This window comes from Triplophysa dalaica, chromosome 16, assembly GCF_015846415.1.
Source record: "Triplophysa dalaica isolate WHDGS20190420 chromosome 16, ASM1584641v1, whole genome shotgun sequence".
Classification (NCBI taxonomy): domain Eukaryota; kingdom Metazoa; phylum Chordata; class Actinopteri; order Cypriniformes; family Nemacheilidae; genus Triplophysa; species Triplophysa dalaica.
Genome location: NC_079557.1, coordinates 9,723,355 through 9,744,321, shown reverse-complemented (window position 1 = coordinate 9,744,321; position 20,967 = coordinate 9,723,355). Strand labels below are relative to the sequence as shown.

The window sequence follows — 20,967 nt, the reverse complement described above, 5'->3', positions numbered from 1 at the left end:
CAGAGAGGAGGGCGTATGCCGGCACGGTCTCAGAGACATACAGGCTGACATAAGACAAGAGCTTAGCGAGCGTGCTGGGACGCTAAGAGCGATGCGAGGGCGAGGCTGGAGTCTGCGACAGAAATAAATCAGGAAATCCGCGCAACTGTACTCATTTAGTCTAGAAAGCAAAGCTCTCTACGCGTTTAAAGGAAGCCGACGGGGAAATCATGTCGGTGCTTGCGCTGCAAGAGTACGAATTCGAGAGGCAGTTCAACGAAGATGAAGCCATTCGATGGATGCAAGAGAACTGGTACAGTAGCCTTGTTTCATGATCAAACGTGATCAACTACAGTAGAATTCAAATCACTTGCATCGTCCGTATGGTATTCAATATTATAATGCACCTAGTGCGTAGATTAGTGTACAGTCTTTGCAGGGGGTTGGGAATAAAACATTTTAACCATGCATTAGCCGGAGATGCTGTTTGTAAATCGTCAGGGACTTTTGAAAGTCATAGGCTTCCTTTTAGACAAGCAGCATCGTTTTCCACCTTCGAAAGACCAATAATGTGGCAGCAGTGTGGTTTCAGCATTGCGTTATTTTGAAGATCTCAACTGATCTGCATGTAACGAGTGGGTCTATATTTGAAGCGTCACTGCTTTCTAATCAGATTCAGCCTGTTCAGTGTGATGCTCTGCGTGTGTCCTTCATGATAAGAGCAACTTTCATCCTTTAGAAAGACGATATGGTACATAGGCTATCATATGCTCACTTTATACAAGAAATACATGCAATCAGCCTTTTTTAAAACATCATAACAATGTTGCGTTTCAAATAGCTGTTTATCCTCCCAAGACTAGCCTACCCAAATCTAAAACATAAAACTATGTGCGGTGCCTCTCTTACACGAGTATCGGTATGAAATGAAACTAAATTTAGCGAGGGATATAAAATGTAGCGTCATTAGTTGCAGCACGTGTTCCAGATGTATCCTATAATTTGTTTATTGGCAATTTGGGTGATAATCGCGCATTCTGCATGTTGAGAAACAAAGCTGACACAATGTAACATCGACACGATTACTCGCGTGTATCAATTTCACGCTTCAGTGTGATGCAGCGCGTGGAGAGACACGGACATCAGGCTTCTTTAGATTCATATCGACCGACCAATGGGAGGTGGCTTTTGATGTCTGCTGACAGAAATCCGACCAATCACGTTTCAGCATAACTGTGCCCACGTCTCGGGCAGGGTTGCTTGCACACATTTACCACTTTGTTTCCTCCTGGGTAGAGAGCCGAGAATCTGAATCTTGTGGTTACTTTCTCAGTGACACAATGTCAGTGTAGCTAGTTGTGAGCTGCAGCATCTTTCTGTTTATTTTTTGATGTAGTATTTAATGTAAAATATGTGGAATCTTAATGTGCTGTTTGCCCATGCCAGTTAATGCTAACACTGTCATGCCTGTATAAATGCAAAACACACACATGTAGGCATCTAACACCTTAGAGTCAAACTGGGAACCCATTAAATCATGCAGCATAAATCATAAAGCTCTATCCAACACAGGCTCATAAACCATTCCTGCCTCCAGGGATTTAGTTTACACGCTGTCGTTACAATTTCTATGATTCCATAATACTTATGTTGTGGCATTTCTTCTTACAATAGTTTAACGTGGGCATTTGGTGGATTGGTTGTCCATACTTTTGGAAGGAACAGTTAAGCTTTATTATAGCGACACATCAAATCAAACCTGACCCAAAAATTTAACAGATTTTTACCTCAAACCTGAGAACAGATTTGACTTGGACGTAGCATCATAATTAAACTATACGGTCACTAGCCTATTTTTCTGTAGCGTCTATATACAATAAAGATCAAAGGTGATGTTTGGCACTGCAGGACAGGTGTGGTTTTGAAGATTCCCGGCCGAATATACCAGGGATGTACAAACAGGGTTGAATAGAGTTTGAGAAAAAGTTTGCTTTCTGTTTACAGCCTAAGATTCATTATTATACAGATGTGTTGCATTTCACCTTGTGATTCTGTGGATGAAAGGGGGGTTAAATAACAATTACCTGTACCCGTATTACGTTAATCAGCAGTTTCTGTGGCTATTGATCTGGTCAATTTACATAGTGTAATTGCCACGTTTGCATTTCATGAGAAATAGAAAGTAAACATTTGCTTGAAAAAACATACCTACGAAATTCCCCTTGTTTTTGGAGTATCAGTAGTCATTTTTCAGACATATCTGTTATGGAGGAATTAATGTTTTAATAATTATTTTATGTACTTCCTGATTATTAGGGGAACAGAAAGTCAGCTTTGATTTTTTTTTTATTATTTATGCTACATTTGATTATTTATGTTACATATAACAAAAGCTTAAAAAAGATCACATGGAGTACACTTTTGAAACAAATGGTGCATAGATATAAATTAAGTGTATGAGGGGCAGTGAGACTCTTCATAAGTGACTTTTCAGAGCGATGTTCTTCATTAACTACATAGGACTGTCATATGAAACGCACAACATATTTAAAATTCTCTGAACATCTGACTCCAACAGGTACTACTGCATTTCTGGTACAGTCAGTTGGTACTCACAAATGCAGTGTATGTAGCACACATACATGATTTTTAACATGAACATGTTTTGCAAATCTCGAGCAAGACTGGGCACATAGCAAAGCCATTATAAATCTTGGGTCAGTCAGCGTGTATAGATATATTTAGATTGTACATCAGTACATCAACCTGTATCTACGTATACATAAAAGATAAAGTTTTGGAATACAAAATATTTAATTTAGATCAGGAAGTGCATTAGGTACATTTCATTCAGTCCATTTTCCATGCCTGATTTTCAGCATAGTACCCATAGATTGCATCATGTTGCATGTGGGTCCGGTTTAGCAGGAATGAATTAGCCAAAGGATATACAGGTAGCCACAGGTCAATCTCTAATCTGGGTGTATTTCTATCTTCTGTTCTCACCTCATTGCACTGCTCAAAAGTTGATTTAACAAGACCTCTCTTATTCTAACATAGTCAGTCTCTCAAAATAAGAGACCAGCTCAGGGCTCCAGACTAACCTTTTGTACTAGGAGCACTGTAGCCCCTGACTGAACTTTTTAGAAGCGCAAGCAAAAAATGTGGTCGCAATCTGGAACCCTGCAGCTCATGAAATCCACAAAATGTAGGACCACGTAAATGTACACTGAATCCTGACATGGACTGCCAGCCTTACGTAACAGTGGAACTACAGTTCCTTCTTGTTGAGACTTTCCTGGCACCATCAGACTGATCCATTGCATGAAATGTTGCTGTAAACAATCTTACAAAAACCCGCACACACTGGAAGATCCAGTCTCATCAAAATATTGACACTACCCTTGATAGATTATCTTTAGAAATACTATAAGCTTTACCTGCTCATTGACGTTTTGTTTAAATGGTTCCAATAAAGAACCATTAACATCCAAAGAACTCTTTTCTGCTTTTCAAAAGTTTCTTTGTGGAGAAGAAAAGCTTCTTCCGATTATAATAAGGTAAGGAATAGATGGTTCTTTGATGAAACAAAAATGGTTCTTCTATGGCTTGATTGTGGAAAAACCTTTAAGGCACCTTTCTTTTTAAGGTCAAAATTTGAGTCTAAAAGGTCTTTAACAGACCTCAAAGCTTCCGCCACCCACCACAGCATGAACACGAGAATACATTAAAACGCATTTAAATTTTGACCTGTGAAAGAACAATGACCTTGTTTCTATTTTCACTATGAGTAACCCTGCAGAAGAGATTGCTTGTGATGGTTAGAGACAGCAGTAGAGGAACCTCTGGCTAAAGCCTTGTTCAACAAGTCATAGATTATTACATCAGCGTCGGGGTCCTTTAGCTATATCTGTATCTACGCACGCAGATCTACAGTATTCAGACATACTCATGCAAGAACAGTATTTCAGTATAATTTGACTGATTTGCATGTCCACGTATCGAACCGACAGAAAATCATTGCAGAGCTCATTTTGCTTGTCCTGTAAATTCTGTCAACCTTCTGTGGATTTTGCTGCACTTGGTTAAAAATCACTGAATCTAGCAGAACACATTTTGCAATCGTCATTAGTCTAAAACTGCTAGAAGTCTGCAGATCTGGTTTATTTAGCTGATATAAGTTACTTCGGAAGCGCACACACACAGTGTTAGCCAGATGTGATCCACTGCAGGTACCTTCAACATTAGTCACTGTCCGCTGCAGGTTTGATGCACTCAGCTGAAAAACGGAGAGCATAGACAAAAAAAGTGCAGATCAAGGACTCGATGGTCTTGCAATGCATAGACCTACTTTGAGATGATGATGCAAGACCTGAATCGGTTGTTGCAGGTTTGTTTGTTGTTTAGGAACACATCTCACTACAGTCTTCTAGAACATTTTTGCTGCGGATGCACAAGCTCATGAAGCTCTGCTTTTCTGACATGGTAACAACGCAGCAAGGCCTCATGGGAAACTTCAGGCGCTTTACGATTGGGTGGTTATTATTGGGGGCAGGGCTTTAATAAAGCTACATGGCATATGATTAAACCATCTCTCCTTGATCTCTTAGGCAAACAGAATAAGATGACCCCTTTGATGCTCATGTACTCTGAATGTGCAGCTATAATGTGTCTTCTTAACTTGATATTGCTTTGTCATTCACTGCAGCACAGCTCAGTAACGCCCCAAAAATCAGCGAATTCTAATAAAGGTTATTCATTCGTGACATATGATCATGTGGTTCTGAAGAAATACTTCATGATATGCAAACAGATGTTATAACAGATGACTGTTAGCAGCATCACAAGCCGTTTTGTTAAGTACAAGGTTCTCAGCTGCAACTGCAAACAAAATGTCTCGTTTAAATCCCATTCAGCGTGTTTACCCCAATACCAAAATCAGACTTCCAATAAAACCGATAAATCGTCCCTATAAAATGTGCGCATGCTGCGCAGCCTCCCCATGTACACAGAGAACAATGCAATGACAATCCAAGGTTGGAGGAGGCTGTATACAATGCATAGAATAGACTCGCTGTTCTGAGCAGAGTGAGGTCAGTGTTTCTCACATCAAGTGGGCAGAAAAATAAAATGACAGCCAGCGAGCCTTTACAACCTACACCCTTCTGTTCTTCACACGATGCCTGTAGAGGTCATGCATAAATCAACAGTACACACACTCAGACAATGCTAAATTAATTAATTAAATACTATTGAGGGAAGTCAAAATATACAATGACAATACCCATACAGATCAGTAATCGGACCCCCGCTGAGCCTCTGGGACGGCATGTCCGTGGAATTTACTGTAGTTCCTCGAAAGAGAATCAAGTCAGACACATCATCCAGGATATGATAGTGGCAGGGAGAGACGTGTCCCTGACTGCTGGCCTGGCAAAGCTCCCTTCTGGTTTACTTCTGACATAAAAACAACCATCATTGTATATAAAAGGTTAAAGTGTGGTAGGTTTAAATAAATTATAAAACTAGGTCTGTTGGTGGAGACTTGTGATAAAAATAAACTCGAGTGCTCTGATTCACAAGTGGCTACATGTCTTGGCCTGGTATTAATGTTATGTCGAAGACATCAGCTCTAGACATGTGTCTTTACAGTAAATGCACCCTCATCCTGTAACTGTCTCTTTGATCATTAATAATACTCTGTCCAAATTTGCCGTTTTTAGAAATTGGAAAAACACTGTACTTTTTATATGATTACATAGTTAGTTGTCAACGTTGCCAAGGACTTTTAAATACTTTTTATTGGTTAGATATTTGCAAAACCCAGTGAGAAACATAAAGGGTGACTAATAATAATGATTTATGACTAAATAAAAACCACAAAATATGGAGATGCGAGGTTTCAGAAGGACAGCAGTGGACTGTTTTATAGCTACTGTTTAGTTGAATATTATTAATAGATTCAAGGTAATCCATTTTGGTATTTTTTGTCTTAACCACCATATTGTATTATGCTAAGTAGCTTCAACTTAAAAATAAACACATTTTTATAAATATACAATATAAATGACAAGAAAAGCTCAAAAGTATGCATACAGTGAATGGAAATATTTGAGTTGTGCAAACTAGAGTTAAAATTAAGTAAATCTAACATACATTTCCAGTGCAATGAGCTTAATATTATCAGTACAAATGCTGTGAGGAATACCCATAAGGTTTTAAATAATAACCACTTCTGGGGCATTTGTATAGATGATAATAAAATGTATAACGAAATTTGTCGATGTATTTAGTATTATTGATGTTGTTTCATCTCTGAATAATCGTTTTCTGTGAAGTTACCATCCAGGTGATTTGTGTTTGCTTTTCAAGTACACACTACATGAGCACTGTTAAGTGATTGAGCTTGTGCTACTTCTTTTTTTAAGTTAATGAAGGCCTTGTGAACTCATATATCCGTGTAAACGCAACAAAGAGATTTCAAGTCAAAATAACAAGAAAATATTTAAGTTGAATTGATTTAAAAACCATGATGCAAAAATGGTGGACATCTTTTTTAAGTAAAATCAACAAATCATTTTTAGTGAACTCTCGCTGTTAACCAGAATTAGCTATATTCATTTAGTTTCTCAACAACATTCTAGACGGCACGGAAGAGAAACAAATTTATTGCAAATCAGATTTAGCAGGATAAAAGTGCCCTCGAAACTGAATCAGACCGCACTGTGGATGTTTCCAGCTATGAGATTAATGGACTTCAGCTCTGCCAGATATCATAAGATCTTAAAAGCAATGCAAGCTGTCAGAATAAGCCCAATAATCTGTTTGTGATGAAAAGCTCCAACAACAGTTTATTTCCTTTCACTTTGGCAAGAGAGAAGTGATGAGTATAGGCTTTAAGAAATACAATGACATATTTATGTAATGTTTGATGCGTTTGGACAGCACCACTTCAAGCAGCGAAATGTGCTGAGCCAATTGAATTAGATTCTGAGGTCAGGATTTAATGTGATAGAACAACAAACAGATTTCGATGTTTTTATAACAAAGATCACAGTATACATTTAAATCCGAAATTTAAATCCGTTTTTTAACTCAATATCTCCGTTTCCGAGATGCACCCACTATAAAAGACTTCCCTCTTGATTTTGACATCAGCTACATATCTGGATTATATTAAAGCAATTTATGTTAAATTGATGCATTTACCAGAAGCTTTTATCTACACCAGCTTGATGTTTTCAAGCTGTCATCTGTAAATGGACATTTTCTCTATGAGACTAAGAAATCGGATACATTTTTTATTTATGTTGCATATATCACCTCACTCAATTGACACATCAGTATAACCCTAAGGTCCACAGCTTCAAATATGAATAATTATCATGTATATGATCATAATTAAAGACTAAGAATATGTTGTGAACAGATGGTCATGCTGAAGGTTGTTATAATAGATACAAAATTTCCTTTGTCTTTACTAATTCATTTTTTACCATCTCTCTCCCCACAGGAAGAAATCTTTCCTGTTCTCAGCGCTCTACGCTGCGTGCATACTCGGTGGGCGGCGTTTAATGAAGCAAAGGGAGAAGTTTGAATTGAGGAAACCACTGGTACTATGGTCTTTAACACTCGCCGTCTTCAGGTAATTATGCCATTAGGTATATAATAAACTAACTGTCTGATACCAAACAACTCTCTCTCAACAGACCTATAGGGGGTCACAGCACCTACCGATTCTAAAACTCACAACTATTTAAAACATTGCTGTGGGAGGAGTGACAGAAATGACATTATGTAAAAATGAAAAAACAGATGCCTGGGCTACAGAAGGTGATGGTATTAACAAATACAATAAAAGTTGCTGTATTGTTGATGCAGCGAATGTCATACAGCAAATGCAACAAAGAATATTTTATATTATGATAAAGGATATTTTTTAGGACCTCTGTTAGTTTAAATTAAGGTTTAATACAGTATTTCTCAGTCATTGCAGGGCACTTTCCTCTGGAGAGGCACACAACCCAAAAAAAGTGCACTAAAAAACACTTTATTTAATTACACTAAAGTGCTCCATTTTCACAGATTTTAATTAATATACTTAAGTATAGTCTTTAGTCAAAATATACTTTCTCAAAATACCACAGTTGAGTACTCTTATAGCTTATTAAGTTTATCTACTAAATACATGTTTTGTATATTTAGTACAAAATTAGTGTGTTTAAATGTGCACTTTTTGCACCTGGGAAAGAGAAACGCATAATGTGACGGGTATACTGTGTATTCATAAATAGTTTATGTTTTACAAGATTAATGGTGTGCATTATAGGCAGTAAACAAGCCACTTCCTCGTTCCAAGTTACTTCATAAAGACCGGCAAATAAGGTATATCAGAGACCTGCATATAAATGATACATTTCGAGTTTACATCTAATCTCATCTAACTCATGTTACATCATAACACTGTCACCCACTCCTCTATCTATAAACATCAGCACTCAAGTAACAGTAGAATAGACATTACGCAAACTCCAACATCTAACACATCGATTCAGCCACTAGAAACTAGAAACTTGACCCACCCACCCAATGCTACAGACTGTCAATCAATAAACGCAGCCAATGAGAATAAAGCCAGAAAAGCTCAGAAAGCCAGAGGGCGCTCTCGCACAGAAACTCACAAAATGGGACATAGAAGAACTATTTTCAATGTAGGGTGATGGCTAGAAGGGATTCAGGTACCTCCACTGGGCATAGGCACTTCAATACTACATAATTTTTATCACGCTAACATCAATTAATTACTATTTTATTATTATTGAAGGTTAGGTTTAGGGTTGGGGTAGGTGTAGGCGTAAACTAATGTCATTTATTATAATTTTATAGCGAGAATTTTTTTTCACTTGTTGTATCCCTTCTAGCCACAACCATATCAAAACTAGATGCCGCATTAGTAACTGTTTCTGTGGGCCAATATAGGGGGTATGCATTGACGTAACTTCCCCACGTGCACATGTCGGGATATGCCCTGGGACACGCTCCCCTGGGTGGCATAACACCCATCAAAATGAATGAGGGGAATAGGGGAAACAAAGAAACCGGAACTAAAACACGCAATTATTTGCTGCAATTACAAGCAGCTGGACTAGACGGAGATCCTTACCATTTCCCTATGACATACAAAGGAATACGGTGTTCCTGGACACTGAAATGTTGCATGAAATTGCGTATCCTGATTTTGTAAGGCTAAAAGTTTTGCCACCCACGAGGGCGTGCTTTGGCGACACGTCCATACCCTCTTTATGCAAGTCGTCCGCCTTATTGGAGCGGTTCGAGCTAGTCTTTGTTGCCAAGTCTGCGGCTTTCCAGTGGAATTGGGTTACTTTGTAAATGTCGCTCCGGTTCATTCATCTACATGTTAGGAGTGGAAGAATTTTCTTCTAAAGCTGTCAATCATAAGATGTTTTTATTCATTTAAAAGCTCAATGTATCTGATATAAAAATATATTCTCTTTTGTTTCCGTATCTCCGTCTGTTAGTATATTTGGTGCGGTCAGAACTGGCGGATACATGGTGAACATCTTGATGACCAAGGGCCTACAGCAGTCGGTGTGCGATCAGAGCTTCTACAACGGACCAGTCAGCAAGTTCTGGGCTTATGCGTTTGTTCTCAGTAAGGCTCCTGAACTAGGTGAGATTATGTGATGCTCTATTTAAATTTCATGGGTTTCGGTTTAGTTAAGCTGCTCTTGTTGTTGCTATTTGTGTGTTTGTGTGTCAAAGAGGTATGAGCCTAGATTGTAACCACGTAACAAATCAGTATTTATCAGAATTAAATTTATCCGCAACATATATGAGCACTTATGAGATGTCACATTGGGAGATATGCTTGACTTAAAGGACCGGTGTATTAAATTTGGTTGCAAATTGGAACCAACGGCTCCCCCTTCCATTCAAAGATCTATGGTGGCTGTCATAGGACAAAGATGTCATCAAGTTTTCGATTCTTTGCCGAAGGAGTTAACATTAACGAAACACGCTTTGTTGAGCAGTTTAGGGCTACTGGAGAAACAACATGGCAATTCTATGTAAGGGGACCCGTGGTGTATGTGGATAGAAATGGCTTTCTAGGATAATGAAAACCTAACGTGTCATTATGGAAGATCTTTATACACATCTGAAGACATTGTTTATTAATGTTGTATTGCATTTCTGTCAATAGATACTACAAAAACTACAGACAGCACCTTAAAAGTGTTTTTGATATTATGAAACACACAACACAAAATGTACCCCAGGGGATATTACAGAAAGCTGGTTATGTGACATACCTGGATAAGGTTTAGTTAGCTGATAAGCTCAACTTTCTGTTCCAAAAACAGAGATAAGTTTCAGGGTATGCAAGTAACTATAGCAACTCACTTTCTGAAGATAACCTGATCCAGAGGAGATTGGGTTCCAGGGTTAGTTCATTTCAAGGAAATGTTACTGAGCTTCAAGGGTTGTCTGCATATGCGTGCGCTTTTGATCTGTGGAAGTACAGATTAGGTAGCCTATTATATATTAGATTTTTACAGTATTACTAGAATTACATTTTCAGTCATACCCGTTGCGATTGAGCATTCATAACTGATTTTATGCTAATTTTATGATTTGTAACCTTTAAAAAAAAAATCTTTAAATAAAATAATGTGAACTGTTTTTAATAAATGTAAGGATTACATTGAATACGGTACACACTTTTAATTAGGTTTATTATTAAATCTCCAAATACGATTGGATGCTTAAATAGTATGCACGCCTTGTAACTTTTATTAAGGCTTTTTTATTAACAATTTATTAAGAATTTGCATCTCATTATCCTTCCCCACTAACTATACTAACTATATCATATTTGACGCATCTCCGGGCAGTTGTGATGTAATGGGACTTATAACCCAGAGGTTGCAGGTTTGATTCCCATCATGGCAATCCTGATTCCCAGGAAAAGTTTAATTTGGTTATCACCTATGGCATAGGGTTTACAGATTGAATGTCCCTTTATCACTTTAATTCAGATACATAATAAGTTACATTAAAATACCTCTTAGTGTTTTCATATTATCTGTATTTCCTAATAATGTTTTTCTTATCATCAGCCTCCTCTGCCGTATTGAAAGGCCTTACTCCAAATTACAATTTGTTATTTGTCTTTAAAGATAGGTCTTTTACACCTCATTTAACATGTGGAAAGCCATGGCCTATTAGAAAACAAAAAAGAAAATGTATATGTATTTGAAAGGGATATATATTAGGCGTAAATGTGAATGGGCCTTACATTTTAAACCTCTAACTCGGTCACAGCAGACCTACAGCCTCTACTTTACAACTTAATAATCATACATAGTGTAGTGTACTGAAACGCATCACACATGTTTTTCCAAAATTATGACAACTGTAGCAGTTTCTACAATTAAAACATATTTTTTAATTAATATGGCAGTTGAATGTAAAGCTGATACAATACAAAGTTAGTTTTCAGAAAACACAATAAAGGTCGATTTTTTAAGAAACATACATGGAAGGAACAAAAATAGAGGTTTAATACAGCCTATAAATTAGAAATGTAATAAAATACATACACAACACAATTGTGGTAAAATACCGTGGTAGACATATTAAAATTAATCACAAACATCTCAACAAATCTACACTTTATGTAACAAAGATAGCCATGATGATTATATATTTTAATTATTTCACTATAAAAATAGTACATATATTAATACTAATTATATATTTATTAATTAATTTAAGGCGTTTAACATATAATGTTTTTTATACAATGATGCAAATTTAAGCCTCTGGTGAAAAAAAACTATGATTTATAACCTTGTTTTACAGTGAAAAACTTTATGATTCCCTGCTGTTTTCATGGTGACTCGTGAACTCTGAGACCCATTGACAATGTCTTCATGTTGTTTCTGTGAGTGCACGTTAAGAAAGGGACAATGTACAGGTAGCCGGTTTTTATAGAAACGACGTTATAACGTAAAGAACAAGCAAATTGGTTTAATCATTTGTAAAATATAATATCTTAAATGTTATTAAAAGACATATTTATAATTATTTTTTGTGTAATATTAAACTGCCCCTCTCAAAATGATTTGGAGCATCCGGGTGTTATTAATTTTGAGCGGTTGTTATTTGAAAATAACAACCCTTGGAATGTCGCGACTGGCCAATCAGAATCAAGCATTCAAATGAGCCGTGTAATAACTCTGGGTATCTTTCGTGAGGTTGATTAAACTTACCCTTCAAACGTGTTCTGGAACTGACATACCCGAGTAAGAAAGGTTTCTTAGGGTTGAGGGTTGATCCACCCAGAGTTCAGGGTTTAGCTGAAGGTAAGTTAACCTGCTCTCTGGAATACCCACGTTGTTTCTTATCAAGGCTGAATTCTCATAACACAACTTTTGAACAAACCTTCTCAGATCTTCAGATTACATTTTACAGTTTTGCAATTGGACAACATTCTTGCTTTGTTGGACTGAAACTGGTCCAGTGTAATTTTTTATGTAAATATCTAGCCCCAGAATGGTTACAGCCACTTTTACAGAGGTCCCAAATTCCAAACCCCTTTCAAGCAACAGTAATCCCTTAACACAAGCATTGAAAAATCCAGCTTTTTGTTAAATGTGTTCAGACTAAAATTTCAGCTACAAAGCACTGGAGAGAGTCTAGTGTTCATCTGTCCGAGTTATGAAACCGTAACAGAATTTATTGTTAGCGTGAACCTTGCAGTATAACCCTGAGTCTAAAGATCTGGAACATTGGTTCTATTTTCGCCTGCCTGGGTCTATTGTGTTTGCTGTGTCCTGGCGGTTAGGGGGCTACTGGCCTGTTTGTAAATAAAACAACAATATTGAGAGAATGTGATGACCCTTAACGTCCATTAAGAGTCAGGCCAAGAATAATGACTCATGAGGTCTTTGATATACAGCAGGGGACATGCCAACGTACATGGACTTTTGACCGTCTGAAACACACATTTACCGTCTCATGATAAACTTAAAGGTTATGAAGGGCAAATGTGAAACTAATTCAAAAAGTAAAAAGCAGTCAAAGGCTATACTTATTCAAGTTAGCCTTCAACCTCCAACTCAGTGCCAAATCAATTTCCAGTTTTCTTATGCCAAACACCTCATCTTCCATTGTTTGGACGCAGGTTATTAAAGTCACACCTTCAGTCAAAGTTGTTAACTGTAAAATCACACGCTGCACATTTAATGACATAATGTCTGACTTACAAACTTAAACGGCGGTAATTGTATTTTATTGACTGTCCCATCCTTATTAATTCTACAAGGTAATAGTGTTTACACAAGGGTTTATGAAATCTTAATTGTATGCTTTGTCTTTTGTCTTTATCAATGCTTTGCATTGATAAACTTTGCTCTGGTTAGATACTGAAAATATTCAAGGACGGTTCATTTAATCTGTACAGTGCACGTCACAACATCAATAATTTTACAATCTATCTGTTGTCACGGACCATGTAGAAAAAATAGAAAAGATAAGGATATCTAAAAAAATTAAAGACTGGTGTTTTTGTTTTAAACTTTTGTTAAGTGCTAAACTATTTATTACAATCCAAGATTTATTTTTCTCTAACACTCCCATTTCACAAATAAGTTTATCGTAATCTTTCCAGCACACACATTAGGAAATGAACCAGACTTTAGTTTTATTATTGTGAAAGTGAAGTACAAGTTGGTTGATTGCTTACCATTTGTATAGCCATAATTTCACTACATATATCAAGGTTAAACTGGGGTTGCTCTATTAAAATCATGGTAAAATTGTGGTTTTACTTGAAACAAAAATAACTGATTACTACAGTTAAGCAGATGATTCTCCATCTATATCTCATACTGTTTCTGTTTATTATACTTTCAGGAGACACAATGTTCATTGTGCTACGCAAACAGAAGCTAATCTTCCTGCATTGGTATCACCACATCACAGTATTGCTGTATTCCTGGTACTCCTACAAGGACATGGTAGCCGGCGGTGGCTGGTTCATGACCATGAATTACCTGGTCCATGCCGTTATGTATTCTTACTACGCTCTGAGGGCCGCCGGCTTCAAAATCTCCCGCAAGTTTGCCATGTTCATCACTCTGACGCAGATCACTCAGATGGTGATGGGTTGCGTGGTCAACTACCTGGTGTATTCGGGGATGCAGCAAGGCCAAGAGTGCCGGTCGCATGTGCATAACATTGTATGGTCATCCCTCATGTACCTCAGCTACTTTGTGCTCTTCTGTCAGTTCTTCTTAGAAGCCTACGTCACCAAGACCAAATCCAATGCAGCCAAGAAAAGCCAATAAAGCAAAAGATTCAATTAATCACATAATCAACAAGAGATGGGGAAGAATAGAAAAGTGGACCAATGAATAAGAGTCTTTACTGTTAGGGCTTTACTGTTATGAACTTGAAGGAAGTGAAGACAGTGAGGGTCTACTTTTAAGGCTTGTGCATAATGAACTACTAAAGTATGGAGTTTAACCTCCCCCCCGCTAGGGGAGCTCTATTGATCTGCACTGAGAAGTCATTACCATATGATATCAGTTCAACAAAAATGTGTCTTTTTTGTGATGTTTATGTGCCCAATCCTATGTATTTAAAAAAGATGTGTAGAGATAAAAAGGGGTGATTAAACTTTAAAAGAATTAAGGAGGAGAAGTTGAAATGACATTTTGAAGGAAAAGAGAATTTTAAATTCAGAGGAAGTTATATGAATAGAATTGCGTGATGATGTCTACAAATTGTTTAAACATAAATGTTTCCGTTCCATTTTTTATCGAATAGATACTAGAGCGTGTACGGTAGTTTTGTACGAAAGCCATGTTAATGGATGACTGGTCCATCTTGAGCAAGAAATGCCACAGTGTGTTCCGTGTTCAGCATCGCGGCACCAAAATTCTCTCAGGTCTTCGCGTTTTCCATATGATGTGCATATCATTTTAGAAGGAAAAAAAAGGGCAAAATAGTCAACGTAGTTAAAAAGGCTTGAAATGTTAACACTATAAAATAAGCTTTCATTGAAACAGCAGCCACACAAGTATACAAAAGGGAAAAGAGACCAATGATGGTCAATATTGAGAGGACATTCAGGCCAAGTGATCCACCTCGAGTGTTTTGTGAAATATGAATCATTGGGCCGTGCTGAGTTCTGGGCCTGGCCTTCTTATGACGGCTTTAGGTTATTATTACCTTCATTCAGTCCAAAGACCAACATCGTAGAGTCTAGCCAAAATGTACACGAAATGCAACGTGTCTATATTTGCTGTATCAAATTAAAAAAACCTGTCACTGGTGTCCATTGTACTCTTGTGCATTTGCACTGTATACATGTAAAGCATCTATAGAAATTTTAACAAAGAGCCAAAAGTGCTAAAATAATGATGTTTCTGTTTTTATTTGTATAAATTTTACAACAACAAAAAAAGTTTCATTACTTCTTACACGGAGAAGCATGCAATATTTCTGGTACATATTTTGCTCGAACTATCAGTCTTGCTCTGAACAGGCTCGGCAGCATGCCAGATGGAAGCACTATCACCTCACTTACACTGACATAAGGCATACGTTCAGACTGTCCTTGTTTTTTAAGCCACACTAAGCGGTGGGTTGTGCATGCCTGAAGGGATATGGTTGTGAATGTGTTTTCGAGTAAGTGTGACAGAAATTATTCTACGAGACATTTTAAGCCTTGTAGAAATTATGGATCTATTGAAAGTATGATTAAATGGACATTTGGAGCACAAGTCACACCCTCTGGAAATCTCATAGTTGCATAAAGATGATAATTTATAACATATTGTGGGTTTGCATTGAATTAAGTGACTTTTCACATACAACCATGTTCAGATCCTAAGCTGAAGTCTATAGGGGTTCTACAAGTTTAGGACATTACAAACACAAATAACTATAAAGCATGTTTTATAAAACCAGTTTTGTAGAACACTCTATTTACAGACACTAACCTCAAAACACCAAGTGTTCATAGTGATAAATAGGTATATATAACATTAGGATTGCCATCTATTTTATAAGTGCTTTTAGCAGTGTTAAACATAACAAAATCAATTATACACCTTAACATAAACAGACAGCATCAGATTTATGGATAAACAACTGATCCCATTTAAACAAAACAAATGAGACGAAAACATTTTAAACATTAAAGGGATACTCCACCCCAAAATGAAATGGTATTCAAATGTGCCCTAGAACTTTTGCTTTACTAAATTCTTCCAAGTATATAATTTCACGAGTTAGCCGTAGCAAATAAATAAAGTGGGATGAATGAATAGTAGGCATATGTGGCGTGCCATCCAGGGAGAGGTCCCCGAGGTCAGTATTTGCCCAAACCTAAAGTGCTCCCCCGTTATACTGAGGTAGAAATAGGCTGATGGTGAGGAGTCAGGGTGCTGCGAAATAGTAGAGAGAATGAAGGTAAGGCGGTTAAGCTATTTATAGAGCTTGCTCTTGAGCTGATAGGACAGGTGCCAGGTGAAGTAGATTATTTGCACGTGCACCTACTGGACTTTGTTAGTAAAACATTATTTTGTGTTCAACAGAACAAACAAAAATTATTCAATAATTGTAACTACTAGGATAGTAAATGATGTCCCGGAAATGTGAGTCGCTAACATTTTTCCAAATATCTTTCTTAGTGACATAGACATTTATACCGGTTTGGAACAATTTGGGGGGGGGTTAATAAGTGACAGATTTTTCATTTTTGTGTGGAGTTAGGGGTTTCCCTTTAAGTAACCTATAAGATAAATCTAGTAAACTGAGATGACTGTATAACTAATTTTGACTGTAACAGCATAATGTTCAACAAGTCAACTCGCTGAAACGGAACAGAGTTTGTTAATCACTGCCCTTCCTACACTTTCGGAATGTTGTTTCGGTATGTTGATGTTCACATGAATGATCAGGAATGGCTTTGCAGATGTATAGTTTAACTCTTTTGTGAATGCAGTCATACCGATCGCTCCAAAGATAAGAAAAAACTGGTGAGAAAGAAAAACAGTAGCTGTTATGATGAATCTTCAACCCTGGAGGATTGTTTAAAAACACTTATTCAGCCAGTCAGTGGTTACGAGAAAACAAAACGACACTTACTCTTTTGTTCTAAATGATTCCAGTGATTTAAAGTACTTCACACCAGACAAGCTGTACAAACAACATGGAACCTGGATTTCTATGCTGAGGCCCAGACTAACTACAGCCAACACAGAATCCAAACTAAAAGGATTCACAAAAATAACTTTTGTGTCCATATTTCACCCCATCAAGGCTATACAGAGTTCAATGGCTTACTTAAAGGGATATTTCACCCAAAAATTAAAGTTCTGTAATCATACTATTTTTTTAGCTATGGGAGTCAATGGGGGGTGGAAATCTGTCTGGTGATAGCTATGGGAGTCAATGGGGGGCAAAATCTGTCTGGTTATAGCTATGGGAGTCAATGGGGGGCAGAATCTGTCTGGTTATAACCATTCTTCCAGATATCTTTCAATGCGTTCATCAGAACAAAGACATTTATACAGATTTGGAACAACTCGATGGTGAGTAAATAATGACAGAAGGGGGAGACCCATTCCAGGGCGCCCTGCCATTCACGGAGAAGAGAGAACCTTTACCCTGGCATTCAGGCCGACTTCTATGGGTTCTTTTGGTTTACCGCACAAAATGTCTCGCAGCACCCGCCATCTCTGCCACTCCGGGTCCCGGATCTGAACCCGACTCCCTTTCGATCACCCATCCCTTATTAGGACTGACTGACCCATGTTCAACTGCTGTTCACATGGAACCCTTCTCCACTTCGGCCTTCAAAGCTATCGTTAGAATATTTGCTGCTACTACCACCAAGATCTGCGCCATGCCCTCGCGGCCTATCTTGTGTCTTTATTTTTTATTTGGGGGTGAACTATTACTTTGAGATCAACTATTACTTTAAGTGTGTGATTGTTTTACTATTTTCCACATCAAATCATCCTACATAATTTTAACAACATTATGTAAAAATATAACCTTCTTATCGAAATCAAACTTTGATGCTCATTGTTTCATAATTGAAGACTTTAGCCTGGTTACCACAGACTGGGACACATATTGTGTGGAATTTCTACATTTGGACATTGACCTCAGGCGTTTGCATGCTTATTTAATTTTAGGATGTATTGTATTCATGCCAACTGAAAATGTTTGATAACTAGTTATGTCATAGCATGGTTCCAACTTCCAATTGAAAGTATATTTCATTATCTTCTCATAACAGTCACACATAAAGCAATAATCTTGATTTTAATTAAGCATGATTTAAAAGTCTCAGCCCTGTGGAGAATGCTACGAATCAGATCAGGTGAGACTCATAAAACATCAGTTATCATGCTGAAAGAGTCCACACAATCTAGGCTACAGTTGGTAAATGTGAAATGGTCCTAATTTAGTTGTATTACGAGTTATATCACCTCCAGACATTAATGAACACACAACTCTACTGGAAAAAAACATCACAGAAATTCTAATGCAACAGAACCATACTCAAACATTCAAATTTTACATAACCTAACAATTCAGACATATCTGACCCAGGTCTTAAGTAGCACAAGAACATTTTTAGTAAAATACAAAAGTACATTGTATGGGTCAAAATTATTGATTTTTCATTTATGCCAAAAATCATTAGGATATTAAGTAAAGATCATGTTCCATGAAGAAATTTTGTTAATTTCCTACCGTAAATATACGAAACTTTATTTCTTTTGAGACTGGATGGCCCGCCACAGTGCCTCTGATTCACAACTTCAAAGGCGATTTTCTCAATATTTAGATTTTTTTGCACTCTCAGATACCTGAGTTTTAATGATTGTATCTCATCCAGATATGATCAAATTCTAATAACTCATACATCAATAGAAAGCATATTTATTCAGCTTTCAGATTATTTCAAAAGCTCAATTTCGAAAAATTTACCCATAAGACTGGTTTTGTTGTCCAGGTCACATATATAGATTTGTATTTGAGCTTTGCATTTCCACAGCGTTTAGAGATTTTGTGGGTGTCTACTCCGAATGTAACTTTTCATATTCACATCAGCAATAACAACAATTTATGGAAACAAATAACTATTTCAAAACTAGGAACGCCGATTTTGATAGACAAAGTAAATTTGTGGTTATGAGAATAATTGCATTTGTTCAGACAGACAACAAATTCTGTCATCAAAAAGCTTCAAACAGTCACAATTCAAAACAAACAGAAGACAATGATCTGTTGCCATGCCTGAAACTGGTGTGAACAGCTTCTGAGACTGCAGGTTGAGTCACATAATTAAAGGCTTTTGGTGTGTGTGAAATAACAGGATAAACATATGTTTCATATCTACCTGTTCACATCATTCTCAGTGCTGAGTTGCATATCCGCTGGTGTGTAACTTCCTTTTGCTGTTTATCATCGCCCCCTACTGGACAGGTGACAGATACACAGGCTTTATGTACTGGTGAGGATTAAAGTGTTAGCTCGCTCGAAAAAGAATAAATCAAGAAAAAACATCTATCCCTTTAATATATATATTTGCAGTTGCAAGTATTTTATTGGCAGTGTTATATGTATATTTTCCTTCCACAGAGTGGTAACTGTGAACACAAACTTAGACGCACATATGACATATAATCAAGTAAATGCTAGTTTATGCACAATGGAGTAAACTGCAGCATATTCAATTAAATCATTTCAAAATAAGTGTTTTTATTTTTGTTGGTAGATATTTTTAGAAAGAAGCTCTAGGTTACACCAAGATAGTATAATCACGCTTGAAGTTTACACTTCATAATCATTCATGCCACATCTTCACAATATAATTTGAATATGCATTGATCAATAAAAAGCTCAAATCCAACATGCACACTGTAAGAAAAATACGTAAAAAACGGATAAAGTACTGGCAGAAAATTACCAGCACATTTTCCTTTATTTTACGGACATTTCCGTAAATCCTATAATGCAATTGAATCCAGTGCAAAATGTGTAATACACGTAAAACAAGTTTAAAAATGAATGTGGAATATTCCTTTATATTAATACAATATGTGCAGCATCGCGGCCTTACACAGTTCTCCCCTTCTGTCTGACAGCTCTATTAGGCCACCGACAAGCGTTCCCGTCGATAAAATTGAGCCTTAAGCACATGTGCCTGTGCCCAAATTCGTGCATTATCCCTTGCGCTAAATCTACTCAAAGCCTAGAAAGCAGCGTGGCTCTGAGCAGGTCACAGGCCACAGTGGCTGTGCGCTGACCTGGAGGATAAGCAACAAAGCCTTTGAGTGGGCATCTAATGCCTTATTTAGTCCTCTCATCTGTGCACCTTTTGGAGTCTCCCCAGACCAACTGCTTCCTGTCTGATGAGAGGGAAAATGCAGGGGAAAAAACGATGAAAAGGAGGGCAACTGCAAACACCTTTGTTCACACATTTCCTCTTTATCGTCATCTTTCTCTTCCACTCACAGGTGGATTAGCTCTCTCATCCTTTGATCCCCCCATTTTAATTCCCTACAGCTGAGAGAGGGAGCGTGGCCAGATTGTTTCAGATCCTGAATCACATTTCATCATACGGAAAAAGTGGAAAAGCGTGATTCCTTCCAGAACATACTGAAGTTATTATAATAAGGAGCGATATGTTGTTATTTCTTGTAATCTCCTCCAAGCACTTTCTTGTCAGTATGTAGTATTGAGGCATCATGAGCTTCAAAAATGTAAAATGTGATGAAAACAAAAAACCCACAGAGATACAATTCTATTTAACCCACCACCACCACACAGATAAAAAAGTTACAGTGAATACAAGAATTTACTGGGAACAAATATGAAACAAATGCCCTTTGCCTTTGGAGTGTGTACCATGAAAAACTAAAAGTGGCAAAATGC

The 20,967-nt window shown here is 37.2% G+C and overlaps 1 protein-coding gene across 1 annotated transcript; it reads left to right on the top strand.

Annotated features, from left to right (window-relative positions):
• Positions 1-25: 25 nt before the first annotated feature.
• elovl6 (ELOVL fatty acid elongase 6) lies at positions 26-15,637 on the top strand. The gene is made up of 4 exons (XM_056770322.1): positions 26-292; positions 7,493-7,624; positions 9,519-9,670; positions 13,918-15,637. The coding sequence occupies exons 1-4, from the start codon at positions 210-212 to the stop codon at positions 14,349-14,351; spliced, it is 801 nt and encodes a 266-aa protein (XP_056626300.1). The 5' UTR covers positions 26-209; the 3' UTR covers positions 14,352-15,637.
• Positions 15,638-20,967: the final 5,330 nt, after the last annotated feature.